At 45.2% G+C, this 16,645-nt stretch overlaps 1 protein-coding gene across 1 annotated transcript in view; it reads left to right on the top strand.

Annotated features, from left to right (window-relative positions):
- Nucleotides 1-16,645, top strand: part of LOC119957690 (M1-specific T cell receptor beta chain-like) — a 104,958-nt gene that overhangs the window by 46,183 nt on the left and 42,130 nt on the right. The window contains exon 3 of the mRNA XM_038785761.1: nt 11,145-11,315. Within this exon, the coding sequence (XP_038641689.1) occupies nt 11,145-11,315 (171 nt within the window). The remainder of the gene's footprint in view (nt 1-11,144; nt 11,316-16,645) is intronic.

Below are 16,645 nucleotides of genomic sequence, written 5' to 3'. Positions count from 1 at the left end.
AGACCCAACAACACCCACTTTTACCTCGAGTCCTCAGGCCTGTGGGCGAATCACTCGGGCGTGTATTATTGCACCTGGAGTTTACACAGCGACTCACAGAGAATAAAGAGCTGAACAAAAACCCTAACGGGGTCATATTGTACCCACAGCCAACAAAACTCTCCTGTCGGTCAGCCTATGTGTCTCACTGTCTATCTATATAGCTATAGATCTATCTATCGATCAATCGATCGATCTATCTATCTATCTATCCATCTATCTATCCATCCATCTATCTATCTATCTATTCGATCTATCTATCTGTCCGTCTATCCATCTATCTATCTATCTATATGTTTATTTGTCTTCGCCTCTGTCGCACAGTGGATGGCGAATCATGATTTGCGATTTAAGTTATATCAGTTTATCTCCTTGTTCCGTTTACTTTCAAACTATGACATCTCATGACTAATATTAAAACATCTTATATTGACGTTCCGACATTCTTCCGGGACGTTAGTCGCAATTTGTAAGAACATGTTCCGTGAAGGGGCGGGTGAGTCATGTGTTGGCATTGAGCCTTTACCGGCCCATCCAAAGAACGACACCCTCATTTGCGAAATTTTCTATAGAAGCTGCTTGCACTTCCTGTTCAGAGTGTTTTCCAGATAATGACAATACACTGAGGAAGATTTGAAACTTCTGCCGTGCTGAGAGTTTGGTAAATCTCTTCAGCGTTGTCATCGGGAGACCGAACCTCTAATTGTTAGGGGGTAGTATTGCATAATCACTCATCAAAACACTTGCAGGTTTTGTGCACGTCTTTCCAATCTTCCGGAAAATATTCCACAGAGAGCAGAAACCTTTAAACGTATATGAAATGAAATGAAAATCGCTTATTGTCACGAGTAGACTTCAATGAAGTTACTGTGAAAAGCCCCTAGTCGCCACATTCCGGCGCCTGTTCGGGGAGGCTGTTACGGGAATCGAACGTGCTGCTGGCCTGCTTGGTCTGCTTTCAAAGCCAGCGATTTAGCCCAGTGTGCTAAACAGCCCCTAAATGAAAATCGCTTATTGTCACAAGTAAGCTTCAATGAAGTTACTGTGAAAAGTATAAATATATCACCGGCAATTCAAAGAGTACAGAAGCGAGACATCTCTCCTGATATCTGCCTCACAGGGGCACCTGCCCCGCCAGCCGTTTGAGCATTTGGTGAAAACCGTTAAACCACTTCTCTCGCAGTTTCTTGGTGCACGTGTGAAAGGAAATAATCCCTGCCTCGAAAAACGGAATATTTTGGCAGGTGTATTATAATCTTGAATTCACACAACACCGAACAAGAGCATTAACCCAATACAAATTGGCCGTGTTGATTGATAGCAGTCCTCAATTCGGCCCCCTCTACATTTCATCATGCCACCTAATCATCACACCCGTCCATTATTTTTTCTGATCATGCTTTTAACCAGCTTTCCTTCATCTGCATCTGTGTTATTTGCCTTAACCCACGCCCCTGGTACCGACATCCATATTCTGCCCGTATTCTGGGTGAATAGATTGCTTCTGAACTCACGACAGGATATATTTCTTTCAATAAATTTAGAGTACCCACTTAATTTTTCCAATTAAGGGACAATTTAGCGTGGCCAATCCACCTACCCTGCACATCTTTGGGTTGTGGGGGTGAGACCCACGCAGACACAGGGAGCATGTGCAAACTCCACACGGACAGTGACCCGGGGCCGGGATCGAACCCGAGACCTCAGCGCCCTGAGGCAGCAGTGCTAACCACTGCACCACCGTGCTGCCCCATATGATTTATACGTAATAAGCTTTTACTGTCGTAGGCTAGTTTATGTCTACCTTAATCAATTACTCCCATCCTCCACTCACTCTAGTTTCCCTGGATTGAGGCCCTCCCTCAAGATTTTATCCAATTGATTTCAAAAACACTTAATTGAATTTGCTGCAATTGAAGCTCTGACAGTGCATTCTGATTTCTATAAATGGCAGATTTACACAAAATATTTAGGTCTAACCCTGTGTTACTTTGTTCTATACTCCTGAATCTGAGTTCTTTGCTGATGCTTCTGTTTCTGATCAGTCGGCCCGGAAATAATCAGCAACATAAAATCAAAATGCTCTGGATGCTGGACGTCTGAAATAAAATCGAAACAGCTGGAAATACCTTGCAGATCTGGCGACATCTGTGGAGAGAATCAGAATTACTGTTTCAGCTCCAATAATGCTTGAAATGCAGTATGTTTTGAGCTTGTTTTCCTTCTTATTCCGGAAATGAGAAGCCACTATCTATCTATCTATCTATCTGTCGGTCTATCTATCTATCTATATTTCTATCTATTTCTCCATCTGTCAATCCAACTGTCAAATGTTCTACCTCCCGATACATCTGCCTGTCTGTCTGTCTGGCTTTCTGTCTATCTGCCATCTTTCCATCTAGTTAACTATACATCGAAATGGCGGGCAGCCATTTAAAGTCATTTGTCACATCCTGATATTTCTACAAATGATACAAACATGTTCTGTTATTTAAATTATATTGCGTCAGACGCTTGCCCTTTTCGTTTCATATTAACTCCTTACATTGTAACCGGGGCTGGTTTAGCACAGTGGGCTAAGCCAGCTGGCTAGTAAACAGAACAAGACCAGCAGCGCACATTCAATTCCCGTTCCAGCCTCAGCGAACAGGAGCCGGAATGTGGCAACTAGGGCCTTTTCACAGTCACTTCATTGAAGCCTACTTGTGACAATAAGCGATTATTGTATAAAATCTTGATACGCTGCCCTTGCCGTTAATGCAATCTTTTCGCCAAAATTATGACATGAGGTCAATGGGTAAACAGCCTGGTTGAAAAATGGGCTGATATGTCTGAAAAGGAATTAAAGGTTATTGTGCCAGCGAATATTTCCCACGTGTGCGCTTTTCCAGGAATTGTTAACAAAAAAACAAAGAACAATACTTTCACCCCTGCAAACCTGTACTAGTCATAATTCCAACCTTGGCCAAAACTCTCAGCAATTCATTGTGCCATATCCTTCTATACCCTTCCTATGCATGTGTTTCTCAAGATGCCTTTTGAACGCCATTAATGCATCTGCTTCCACAACCTGGGCAGCACGGTAACATTGTGGATAGCACAATTGCTTCACAGCTCCAGGGTCCCAGGTTCGATTCCGGCTTGGGTCACTGTCTGTGCGGAGTCTGCACATCCTCTCCATGTGTGCGTGGGATTCCTCCTGGTACTCCGGTTTCCTCCCATAGTCCAATGATATGCAGGTTAGGTGGATTGGCCATGATAAATTGCCCTTAGTGTCAAAAATTTCCATTAGTGTTGGGTGGGGTTACTGGGTTATGGGGATAATGAGGAGGTGTTGACCTGGGGTCAGGTGCTCTTTCCAAGAGCTGGTGCAGACTCGATGGGCCGAATGGCCTCCTTCTGCACTTTAAATTCTATGATAACCTCCCCTGGCAACATATTCCAGGCACTCACCACCCACTGTGTAAAAAACCTGCCTCGCATATCTCCTTTAAACCTTGCCCCACGGATGTTATGCCCATGCCCCCTGGTGACTGACCCCTCCACCTTAAAAAGTCTTACAACACCAGGTTAAAGTCCAACAGGTTTGTTTGAAACACGAGCTTTCGGAGCACTGCTGCTTCCTCAGGTGAATGGAGAGGTATGTTCCAGAAACATTTATATTGACAAAGTCAGATATGCCAGACAATGCTTGGAATGTGAGCATTTGCGGGTGATCAAATCATTACAGATCCAGAGATAATGGGTGATCCCAGGTGAAAGAGGTGTGAATTGTCTCAAGCCAGGACAGTTGGTAGGATTTTGCAAGTCCAGGCCATATGGTGGGGGGTGAATGTAATGCAACATGAATCCAAGATCCCGGTTGATGCCGCACTCATGCGTGCGGAACTTAGCTATAAGTGTTTGCTCGGCAATTCTGCGTTGTCGTGTGTCCTGAAGACTGCCTTGGAGAACGCTTACCCGGAGATCAGAGGTTGAATGCCCTCGACTGCTGAAGTGTTCCCCGACTGGAAGGAACATTCCTGCCTGGTGATTGTTGCATGATGCCCGTTCATTCGTTGTCGCAGTGTCTACATCGTCTCGCCAATGTACCACGCTTCGGGACATCCTTTCCTGCAGCGTATGAGCTGGACTACATTGGTCGAGTCGCACGACTATGTGCCGCGTACCTGGTGGCTGGTGTTTCTATGTGTAATGGTGGTATCCATGTCAATCATCTGGCATGTCTTGCAGAGATTTCCCTGGCAGGGTTGTGTGGTGTTTTCTACAACTGTGGCATGACGTGCGAGTTTTTATACTCGATGCCCCGTCCAATGAAGGCAAGCATTCCGTATGCTTTCTTGACTACCTTGTCCACTTGTGTTGCCACTTCAAATGTCTGTGGACATGCAGGCCCAGATCGTTCTGACATTCTATATTTCTGAGAGTTAGGCCATTTATGGTCTATTTCCCCTCTACGTTAGACCTACCAAAATGCATTACCTCACATTTGTCCAGATAAAACCCCATTTGCCATTTATCTGCCTAAGTCTCCAATCTATCTCTGTCCTGCTGTTCCATTTGACAATCATCAATACCATCTGCCACTCAACCACCCTTGGTGTCATCCGTGAACTTACTGATCAGACTGGCTAAGTTTTCCTCCAAATCGTTTATGTATACTACACACAACAGTCTCAAGCACAGATCCCTGTGAAACACTACTAGTCACAATCCTCCATTCAGAAAAACACCCTTCTACTGCTATCCTTTGCCTTCTGTGACCGAGTCAGTTCTGTATCCATCTTACCACCTCACACTGATCCCGTGTGACTTCACCTTTCGTCTCAGTCTGCCATGAGGCACCTGGTCAAAGGCTCTAATGAAGTCCATGTAAAAAACATCCACCGCCCTCCCCTCATCAATCATCTCTGTCACTTCCTCAAAAAACGCAACCAAGTTAGTGAGGCATGACTACCTCTTTACAAGGCCATGTAGTCTATCGCTTATGAGTCCATTTGTTACCAATGGGTATAAATGCAACCCCTGAGAATTCTCTCCAATAGGTTACCTGCAACCGACGAGAGATTGACCGGCCTATAGTTTCCAGGATTATCCCTGCGACATTCCTTAAACAACGGTACCACATTAGCTATTCTCCAGTCCCCTGGGATCTCACCTGTAGCCAATGAGGAAACAAATATGTCAGCCAAGGTCCCAGCAATTTCCTCTTTAGATTCCTTCAGTATTCTGGGGTAAATCCCATCCGGCCCAAGAGACTTATCTATCTTAATATATTTTAAAAGACCCATTCCCTCCTCCGTTTCGATCTTAACATGGTCCAGATTGTCCACACCTCCGACTCAAGAATACTCTTCCATAAAGTCCCTTTCTTTGGTGAACACTGATGCAAAGTGCTCATTTAGTACTTCGCCCATTTCCTGTGGCTCAATACATAGATTCCCCCCACTGTTCATATGTGGACCAATGCTTTCCCTGGCCACCCTCTTCCTTTTTACATATGAATAGAAAGCTTTGCTATTCACAATGATCCTACTTGCCAAGGATTTTTCATGACCCCTCCTCGCCCTCCTAATTTCCTGCTTCTGTGCCTCCCTACTTTATTAATACTCCCCACCCGTCTTGACCGTGGAAACGTCTTCTTTTCCTTTTTGACGAGTTTCACAATATCCCTCGTTACCCAAGGCTCCCTAAACTTCCCATACTTATCCTTCGTTCTCTCAGGAGCGTGAGTTTCCTGAATCCTATTCAACTGTCGCTTGAAAGACTCCCACATGTCCGATGAGGATTTCCTATCCAACAGCCATACCCAATCCAAATTCTTCAATTCCTGTCTAATGTTACCGTAATTTTCCTTTCCCCAGTTTAACACCTTAACGCGAGGGTTACCCTCATCCCTGCCCAAAAGTACCCTAAAACTTACGGAATTGTGGTTACTACTCCCAAAATCTTCCTTTCTGAAACCTCATCCACGTGTCTAGCCTCATTCCCCAATACCAGATCTAGTACTGCCCCTTCCCTAGTTGGACTATCTACATATTGCATCAGGAAGGCTTCCTGTACACACCTGACAATCTCTGCCCCATCCAAATCCATAGTACTAAGTGAGTCCCAGTAAATAAAGGGGAAATTAAAATCCCCTACCACAACAACACTGTTACTTTTGCACCTATCTAAAATCTCTCTAACTATCTGCGCCTCTATCCCTCGCTGGCAGTAGGGGGGCCTGTGATAAACGCCCAGCATTCTGACTGCTCCCTTCCTGTTCCTGAGCTCGACCATGTTTTCGTCATTGTATTAGCCGTCCAAGGTGTCCTCCCGCTGTATGGCTATAATATTCTCCTTAACCAGTAATACTACGACCCCACCCTTTTACATACCCCCCTTTTTCTCCTGAAGCGCCTATATCCTCCAGCCTTCAGCTGCTAATCCTGCCTTTCTTTTAACCATGTGTCCGTGATAGCCACAACATCGTAATTCAAAGTACTAATAAGTGCTCTAAATTCATCTATCTTACCCGCTATATTTCTGGCGCTGAAGTGGCACTTCAAACCACTGCGTTCGAACAAACAGGGTGAAGTTGTTCTCTTATTTTTGTCCTCTATTTCCACTTCAGTTATTACACATTCTACGCTAGCTCTCTGGTTTCCACCCGCCTGCCACACTAGTTTCAATCCTTCAGCCTGACTCCAGCAAACCTGCCAGCCAGGATATTGGTGCCCCTCAATTTTAGATGCAACCAGTCCTTCTTGTACAGGTCCCACCTGCGCAGAAGAGATCACAGTGGTCCAGAAATCTGAAAGCCTCCCTTCTACATCACCAGTTTAGGCACGTATTTAGCTGCACTATCCTCCTATTTCTAGCCTCACTGCTATGTGGCACAGGGAGTAATCCGCAGATTACAACCCTATAGCTCCTGCCTTTTTAGCATATTTCATATTCCCACTGATGCACTAACCACGAGACAGGCACAGGCTATCATAGAATCATAGAAGGAGATGGTGCAGAAAAGTTTATTTGCTCCTCCTCTCTCTTTAATGGGGTGATCAATCCAGATGCAATTCTCTGATCACTTATTTCTAACCCAACATCATGTGAATATTGCCTTTTGAAAGTTTATTTAGAAACTTGCACCACCTTTTGAGGCACAACGCTCAGATGATGTCAATTCGCTGCGGCAAAGTATTCTACTAATTTCCAACTCACTTCATTTCGCCAATTACTTTATAATAATACCCTGCAGTGTCGACCATTCCTGCCGGTGAATGTGAGTTTCAGTATCCAGTTTATCGTTATTTCCTCTAACAAAACACTTCTCGGCTGGGAAGTCACTCAATTCTCCCCTGATCCCCCCTTCTCCAAGGGTGCAAATTCACACAAATGGCAGATGGATAAAGTGCACTTTCGAAGGGTCGGGTTAGAGTAGACTCGATGGGCCGAATGGTCTACTTTGCACTGTCGGTATTCTGTGACCTCTCATCTAAGTACTGTAACCGCGGTCACTATAACCGTCTCAGAAATCATTGGCGCGTTGCAAAGAGGAGGCACTTCATTGGAACCACCGGCTCATGAGGGCTGTTTGAACATCTCTTGCAAGTTGTTCGCCGACTGTTTATCAGCCACTTGGTTCCCATTGAATACTTCTCCAACAGTCAGGAGTTCAGTTCGGCGATGATTTAACCGTTTAATTTTCCGTCAGAAATCTTTTTTCAACCTGAAAGCTTAGGCCACTGTGACGCGTCATCTAGAATCATGGAATCATAAATCACAGAACACGGCGATTTAGCGAATTGGGCTACCCAAACGAGCTACCCAACTGGAACACGGGAGGGTCTATCAACCCTCTTCATGTCACTATATCTGACCACACTTCCAGTTAATTCTCCGTCACTTAGCCTCTCCTCCAATGCACTCATTCCAAGTCGCCTCAAAGTCCTGCCAATGGTAATGGATTCGATAATCTCATCACTCTCCTGTTTCTGGATTCTGTGAATTTATAAACAACTCCCGACACGTGCGGCCTCCTCAATCTCTCCCGCCATCCATTAGTTGCACCCCGCCCACGTTCTGTTTATTCAGTTACCTTCCAAAGCTTATTATGAAATCCACAGTACTTAGGTGATAGGTCATAGAATTTCGACAGTGCAAAGCAGACCATTCGCCCCACCGAGTCTACTCTATCCCGACCTTCCAAATGAGCACTTTATCCATGTGCAGTCATCTAGCCCGCGCAATCCCCATACCCCTAACTTATCCCGTAACCGAACCGGCACATCTCAGGACACGAAAATACACTTTATCATGACCAATCAACACAACCGTCCACCTATGGGAGGAAGCTGGAGCAGCCGGAGGAAATCCACGCAGACAGGGAGAGAACGTACAAGCTCCACACAGACAGTCATCCGAGCCCAGAATTGGACCGCGGTCCCGAGCGATGTGAGCCCGTGTGCTGACCACTGTACTAGCCTGCCGCCATAGCTCTAGTCCGTAAATTCCGTATTACAACTGTCTGATTTACATAGATTTTCTTTGTCTAACTATCGCAGGTGCTCCTGTCAGTGAAAACAATTTCTATTAAAATACCTAAATTGGAGCCCATCTGTTGTCAAACCTTCCCATTAGCTCGTTCTGCGATAAGGAAAAGCAATCGAGCTCTCCAGCCTGTCCCTCAAAACGAAATGTCTCGACTGGGGTCATTATGGGAAATCTCTCTTCAGCCTCTCCATTGCAAGGATAACATTAGAATCTTCTCTAGTTTCTCCTTATATTTCAACTCCCCTAATCTTGGCATCAATGAATGTCAATGAGTGAGCAAAGGCGTCCATTGAGTGGATAACGCTCAGCGATATCCTATTCAGGAATATCGGCGCAGGAACATTGTCGGGATGAGGGCAGGAATGGAGGAGTGCTGCCCTGCTGAAATAATTAAACCGGTCCTTTGGCTGCTCTCTCATTTGGAGAACTAAAGATTGATAGAATGAGAAAAACACCGGACATCTGCTGGTATCCATCCTATATTTGCCCTGAAGCAAATTAACGAGCAAATGATTATCTGCTAATTGTCACCTTACTGTTAGTGATATCAAGGTGTGCGTAAATCGGCTGCCGCGTTTCATTAAAATACGGCAGTGACCTCATTTCAAGCACGTCCATCACTGGGAAAAGGCATTGTTGGTCCCGAGGTCATGGAAGCCGCAACAGAAAAGCCCGTTGTTTCTTTCGGAGTCCAGACGTCCTCCTCGTGTCTGCGTGGGTTTCCTCCGGGTGCTTCGGTTTCCTCCCATAGTCCAAAGAGGTGCAGGTTTGGTGGACTGGCCATGCTAAATTGCCCTTTGTGTCAAAAAGGGTTAAGTGGTGTTACTGGGTTGGGGGATAGGGTGGAGGCGTGGACTTGAGTACGGTGTCCTTTCCAAGGGCCGGTGGAGACTCGAAGGGCCGAATTGCCTCCATCTGCACTATAAAATCTATGATCTATGCACTTAGCTAACCGCTGTTCTGAATTGGTGCGTTATTTCCATAATTTTCAGCCTTGTCTCTAATTTTCCTCGCCTTTCCCCTTCCATTTCAAGCACCCAATAGTACAATGCTGAACGATTTGGAAGTTGTTCACTGGTATCGTTGTTTCAGGAAAACAATGGACAAACCCACATGGTACAAAACTACAATGTACAATCTGTTCATCATATTGCCCATCAACAGTCATATTTCTAACACCCATAATGTATTTTCATCTCTACTACTCGAAAGCCACTCCAAGTCTGTTATTTGTTGTCACACGAATATCTATTGGTTACTCGGTGTTCTCAGTGTCATTTAAACTGACATTATTCAATGTTAAGCAAACTTCAACGATGCTATTGATTTGCTGATAATCCTAAATTTATCGGGTTAATTTGTGAACTGATCTTGGGTAATTGGCGCTACTGCCTCACATCGTCAGGGATCCGGGTTCAATTCCAGCCACGGGTGACTGTCACACTATCGCCTCTTGTGTGAGCGGGTTTCCTCCGGGTGCTCCGGTTTCCTCCTACAGACCACATATGTGCCGGTTAGGTGGATTGGGCATGATCAATTGACCTTTAGTGTCCAAAGATATGCATATAGGGCTGCGGCGGACAGGGCTGGTTTGGTGGGGAGTATGCTTGGGTCGGGTGTTCTTTCGGAAGGTAGGTGCGGAACAAGCGGGCCTAATGACCTCGTTCTGCTCTGTAGGAATCCGATTTAACTCGATTTTGAATGCACGAGCCATGAACGATCGGATGTCCACCCTGTGGATCCCCAGCGCTAACCTGACAATCGGTTGTTGTTCACAGCGCAGCCAAGGACGGCGCACAGCCAGTCCAGGGCATGTCCCAAAACTGTCGGAGGGAAGATCTGATATTTCCGTCCGACCGAAAACGCTTCAAATTTCCACTCGATTCAGAGTCAAAAACACATTTAGCAAGGAAACGACAATGGAAATATTTTCAGCAGAGGGGGGGGGGGCGGATTTGAGAGAAGAGATATGGAAATAAAGAAGGAAATAAATCTGAAGAGATAGATAATAACTAAAGATAGACTTTCAACTGAACAAAGGGGCGGAGTTACTGCTCTGATGCAACTTCTGGTTATGACGTACTGTCCTGTCGCCAATTCATCTGAGTCTTCTTAACCCAGTGCAAACACCGGAAGGTGCCTTAGACTCACCGAAAAGATGCGAACCCACCTGATCGTCTTTCTTATTTTCCTTCTAGTGCTCAGTATGTTAAAATGTCTTATCTATGTTCGCTTTCCTTAAAGGGATGGGTATTGCTCAAACTGGTGCAGTGGAGTGGTGACTTGTGAAATCATCAATTATTGAACCTAAGATACTGGCGTATTTATTCTGTTCTCTCTTTTGTTCTTAAATTTTATTGATAATATGAAAAGTTTTTTAATTATTATACCCACGTGAAGGCCGAAGAGTTTGCGCCATTTTATTGTCAATTACATGTCTAGGGGCGATTGAAGGGATTTAGGTTAAAGGCGGAATTTTCATCGTTAATCTTCCGCTGCTCCAAAATCCAGCCACTCAAGTGTAAGTGAAACAATCTTCATTCTTCCTCTCTATTTTTTGCTTCCAGGTGGCTGCCGGGCAGATTTGGTGCACCAATCGCCTCGTTCGTCTGCCATCAAGGAGCGAGGATCAGCTGAAATGGAGTGTCTGCAGGAAGGAGAGTTTCGTGATACCATGTTCTGGTATCGGCAGCCGGCCGGTGGGGGATTCTTGCTCATGGGTTATTTGTATTTAGCAGGTGAGGCCCAGTATAAAGACGGTTTCAAGAGCGGATTTGTTATGACGAGGACAATGGAAAATAGAAAATCAACCCTGAAGATCAACAGTGTTGAACCCACGGACGCAGCGGTGTACTTTTGTGCAGCTGCTAATACGCCACAGCGGTTTACAGTCATTGGCAACTTGGACAAAAACCTCTCACACGGGATCATCGCAGACTGGTGTAGCGTCACAACGGAATCCGGAAACTACATAGAGAGTGCTTTCGATTGTTAATTTTTTTAAGCGCGTAAATTTAAACTTCTCCCGATGACAAGACTGGGGGACGATAAATATAAGGTACTCCCTAATAAATCAAGAGGGAAATCAGGAGAAACGCCGTCATTGGTGGCTGGTGTAGGAAATAGACAAATAGCCTTGCTGCTTTTACAGGAAAGCTATCAGCAGACGAGTTCACATGTATGGAAAATGTAGCTGATAGACAATAATAAAGACAGTCTTGTAGGTTTCTCCTCTGGAGCATAGACAACTGTTGGTCGGAATAGCCAGGTCAGGCAGATTTATCAGGTACAATTCTAGATAACGGGCGGCATCATCTGAAGGGGAGGAGTCAAAAAAGAGAAGGGGAAACAATTTCAGGGCGTTCACATCTCCCAAATAAAGAAAGATCAGGCTTCAACCAATCGGAATCCCAGTTGGGACCTGATTGCCAGGAATGCAGATAGACGCGTCACTTCCGGTTGACAAGACGCTCTTCTATTGTTCAATGGTGTAACACAGGAAACAGTGAGACCATTGCTGCCCTGCTGACTCTTTGAAAATACCGCAATAAGGATTAGTGAATCGCTACAGCACAAGAGGAGGCGACAGGACTCGTTCTATCCGTGCTGGCCCTCTGCAGCATCTGCACAGTTCGTTCCACTTTCGCTGCTCTTTGTCCATATTTTACCTTCAGGTCTCCTTCCAACCCTTTTCGAAACCCACGATTCAATCAGCCTCCAGCAGAGTCTCAGGCCGCATATTTCAGAGGCTAACCTTTCTCTGTGTTAAACAAGGCCTGTCCTCGTGTTGCTATTGCGTCTTTCGGTAAATACATTGAGACGGTGTCCTCTGGTTCTCATTTGAATGAACGATAGGAAGGTATTGTAGCTACATTTACCGAGGGCACATAGTTAGGTCGGAAAATAAGTATCTAGAGTCGACAACGGGAGATATTAAGTGAGTGGCAGAGAATTGGTATATGAGATATAATATGATAAAATGTGATATTGTCCACTTTCTCGGCTTTTCGCAGTACCTTCATTAACAATAAGCGATTATTATTATTGTCGGGCAAACAAAGGAAAAAGGCGGCATATTTTGCCAATGGACAGAAACTGTAGAACTCCACCGTACACAGGGACCTGGGCGTTCAGGAGCTCAGATAACAAGGGTCTGTGATACACAGGGACAGCAGCAACCAGAAGGCTGATGGCTTGTAGGAATTTGGTGAATCGTGTATAGCAGTAAGAAAGCGATGTTACAGTTGTAGAGGGTGTTAGAGAGACAAAATCTAAGGTATGGTGTAATTTTGCTCTCTTTACCTAAGAAAGGATTAGGGCGAAAAGCGACTGATTGCGGGAAGAAGGGGTTTACATCTGAAGAAATCTTGAGTAGAAGGCGTATAACACATGGTTTAGAAGAATAAGTGCTGAACATATTGAAACATGTAATATCATGAAGGGACTTGCAAGGGGTGGATGCTGAGGGGATGATTCACCGTGAGTCAGCGTCTGGAACCAGGGAAAACTGTTCAAAATGTTGGAGTCTGTCATTTCGGACTGAGGCAAGGAGATTGTTTATTTTTCTCTTGGAGTCTTTAGTCTGTGAAAGTGCTTCTCAGAGGGGAGTTTAGTCTGGGCCATGGAGTATGTTCAAGGTTGAGTTAGACAGTTTTTGGATTAGCAATGGAGTCAATGATATGGGCGAGGGGGTTCGAGTCGCAGGCAGGGAAGTGGGGCCGATACCACAACCAGATCTCACCGAATGGTGCAGAAGGTTCGGGGGTCGGGGGGGGGGGGGGCATAACGCATACTGCTGCTCCTGATTGTTGTCTGTTATCTTGTGTTGTATTTCACCCGTCCACCAATGGGAACACTTTCTCTCAGTCTACCAGGTCCAGACCCCCATGTCTGGGAACACGCAGCAAATCTCATCTCAACGTTCTCTTAGTAGGTCGGCCCTCTTGTTCAAATTTACCAATAAATTGGAGCCCCCTTCACCTCTTACTCCACATTTCTTCATCTCATAATTTCTCTAATTCTCATTTTAAACCTCCTGTCAATGTTGCCTAACTCAGGAAGTATTGTTTGCTGCAATTGCGGCAATAATGCTATTCCGTTATTCGAAACATATTGCCTGGGATTCACCATCCTGTACTTCACATTCACCCGTGGATGCTATCCTACATTAATCAGCCATACGGCAATTAAACCGCTGTTTAAGGCCGCAAGCGTTCTTATTGCAGCTTGGCGCCCTACCTTTAAGACATATTTTTATTGTTGATACAGACGCAAGGAGAACGTGCAAATTCCACACAGTCCCCCACGGCCAGAATCGAACCGAGCTCCCTATGAGGCAGCAGCGCTAACCGCTATGCCACCATCTATTACTATTGGCTCTCTTATTCCCGATGTCCTATAAGCGTCACGATTTAGCGACCAATTTATGACTTAGATCAACGAGCGACAAACAAGCAAGTTTAGATACTAAGATCTGGTTATGTTGTTCCGCTAGTATTCAATTTAATTTGATTTATTCCCATGGAAATTACATCAGGAATTTGGCAGAATACGTCTAATGAAGTTGAATCCACTGTCAGCAAGGTCGCGGAACCATTACAGCAGAATTAATAAAACTGGCAACAACAAAATAAGTGACATAAGATTTCAGCAGGACTGCGCCTGGGTAGGGCGCTCTTTCATAGAGTCAGTGCAGACTTGATGGGTAAAATGACCGCCTTCTGCACTTTCGGGATTCTACGGAAATCTCTGCAATGATTAACATTAAAATATGTTAGAAGCAAATTGAATTCTGACTTGTCAAAAGGAATTTTGTTTCAAAAATATCAAAATATGAGGTGGTGGGGAAGGAACAGAGACAGTGAGGTCGGCAGGGTGAACTTCGTTCAGTTAAGTAGTTCCGGCCAACCACATTTTTAATTGTTTCATTTGCTACTGTCTGGTTCTGTCTGGAATTTCCCCGTGTTTTATCACACCAGTTGCTGACTTTCTTGGCCAAAAGAACAGTGTTACTTAAATATGAGCCCACTGCAGAATTAACCTAACGAATCATATTTTTCATTCACCGATTCCCCAGCAAGTCCTGTTACTCAGTTCCCACTTTCATCACTGGAAAGCAAGCGGGAGAGTGGAGCGGCATTGTTTCCACAATGCAACAGTGTTTCAGCGCATGATTTTGGCCCAGGTCACCGAAGAAGAACTTGTTTTAATCCACAATCCGATTTAGCCGTAGGAACCGTAAATGCAACCGGCCTGTGGAGAGAGCTTTGACCTTCCGAGAACGTAATCGAGAAACTCCAACCACTGGAGGCTGTCAAACTAAAGATTCTTTGGTGTATTATTGCCCCACTGGTGATGAGACACGGTGTCACAGACCGTTTTACAATCTTGGCCAGAACCCTCGCAGTGTAAACATTCATGGAGAAAGTGAACAGCTTCCCGCACCAGGGACCAGTCATGGCAGAGCATTGATTATGGAACCTGGTGTTTTCATTCCATAGATTGGAAACATATAACTAACTCATCCAGTGCCAAGGAAGCCATTTAGTCCATCCAGTCTGCACCGACCATCTGAAAAATCATTTCACCTGGACCCACTCCCCTCCCTATCCGTAACCCTACAACCCCCCTGATGTGTTGGGCAGGCTGGGTCTATGTGGACTGCGTTTGATGCAGTGCAGAGAGAGACAGGCTTCCAACACTTGATGAGATGCAACACGATTTTATTGAGCAACTAACTATAATACATGCTTAACTGTGGTTTGACACTATGCTGACTTGACTGGAGATCTGAGGCTAACCTGACCAGACTAACTGACTACCACATGGTGTTTTGTTCTAGCTGCTGCTCACGAGCTCTGGCTGTCTCAGAGGCTGGATCCCGACAGAGCGGGAAAACTTGTGCCCTCTGGCTTTATAGTTGGCGTGTCCTGTCTGGTGATTGGCTGCTGTGTTCGGTGTGCTCACTGGTCATCCTGCGTGTCAATCACTGCCTGTCTGCACTCCATCATATACATGGATCTATATTATGACAACCCCCCCCCCCCCAACTGAACATTCTTGAACACTAAGGGGCGAAGGGACAATTTGGCCCATTCCACCTAACCTGCAGTGACTTGGACTATGGAAGAAAAGCGGAGCACTCGGAGGAAACCGACGCAGACGCTGGGAGAACGTGCAGGCGCCACACCGTGACCCAACGTCGGGTCTCTGGCGCTGTGAGGTGCAACATTGCCTTGCCTGTTGATTCCTTAGTTCATATTTCTTTTATTTTGGCGTTATTGTTGTGGGTCCATAGAGACACGCCTATATATCGAGCAGAGGAACGTGGAGCTCAAAACGTCAACATGTGCTAGAAAGTTTTATATTTTCAACAAAAGAACCCAGACGTCATGACACCCAAGGGATTGGAGGGGTACGTCTCGACTGATTTGCTGCCGGACAATGGGTTGGTCAGGTATTCTGCCCTGTAACCGACAACGATCGGTTCCTGGCAGGTGTAGTTTCTCGGAGAGAACCCAGGAATAATAACTGCGCCCTCAAGGTGGAAGCAGTTCCCGCGCTCTTGTCTTGGCTGATTACTGTCTGAAGGCAGAATATTTTAGACCGTGAAGGAAGAGGCTGTCACTCTTTCTCTCGAACGCTGCTGCCGGCTAGTTCTGTGAGTCCAGAATGATAACCATTAAACGCTGAAAGAAAAGATAACGTCCATCTGAAAGTCTAGACTGAAAGAAATAGCTGAAATACGTCCATCTGAAACAAAGATCCTTATTCTTTCGCTTTTATAATTATTTTACACCCCTGTTTTTCTCTGTGTTTGTTTGTCTGTGTGTGTTTGTTGGAGGTGGGTGAGTTTAAAGGGTTAGAGATTAGATAGTAGTTAACCAGTCGAATTCGCTGCCTGTTTAATTTTAGTTACGGTTAAAAGGAACACGTTAATGATGTTTAAATTTACAAAGCTAGTGGCTGTAGACATTGGGCAGCTGAAGACATCGGATTTCTTTAAATAAATCTATTTTCAAGCATCTGGGTCACGTGGGGCTCGAATTTCCTGCGCACACGGTCGAGG

This window comes from Scyliorhinus canicula, chromosome 27 (assembly GCF_902713615.1).
Source record: "Scyliorhinus canicula chromosome 27, sScyCan1.1, whole genome shotgun sequence".
Classification (NCBI taxonomy): Eukaryota; Metazoa; Chordata; class Chondrichthyes; order Carcharhiniformes; family Scyliorhinidae; genus Scyliorhinus; species Scyliorhinus canicula.
This window is presented reverse-complemented; position numbering and strand designations above follow the sequence as displayed.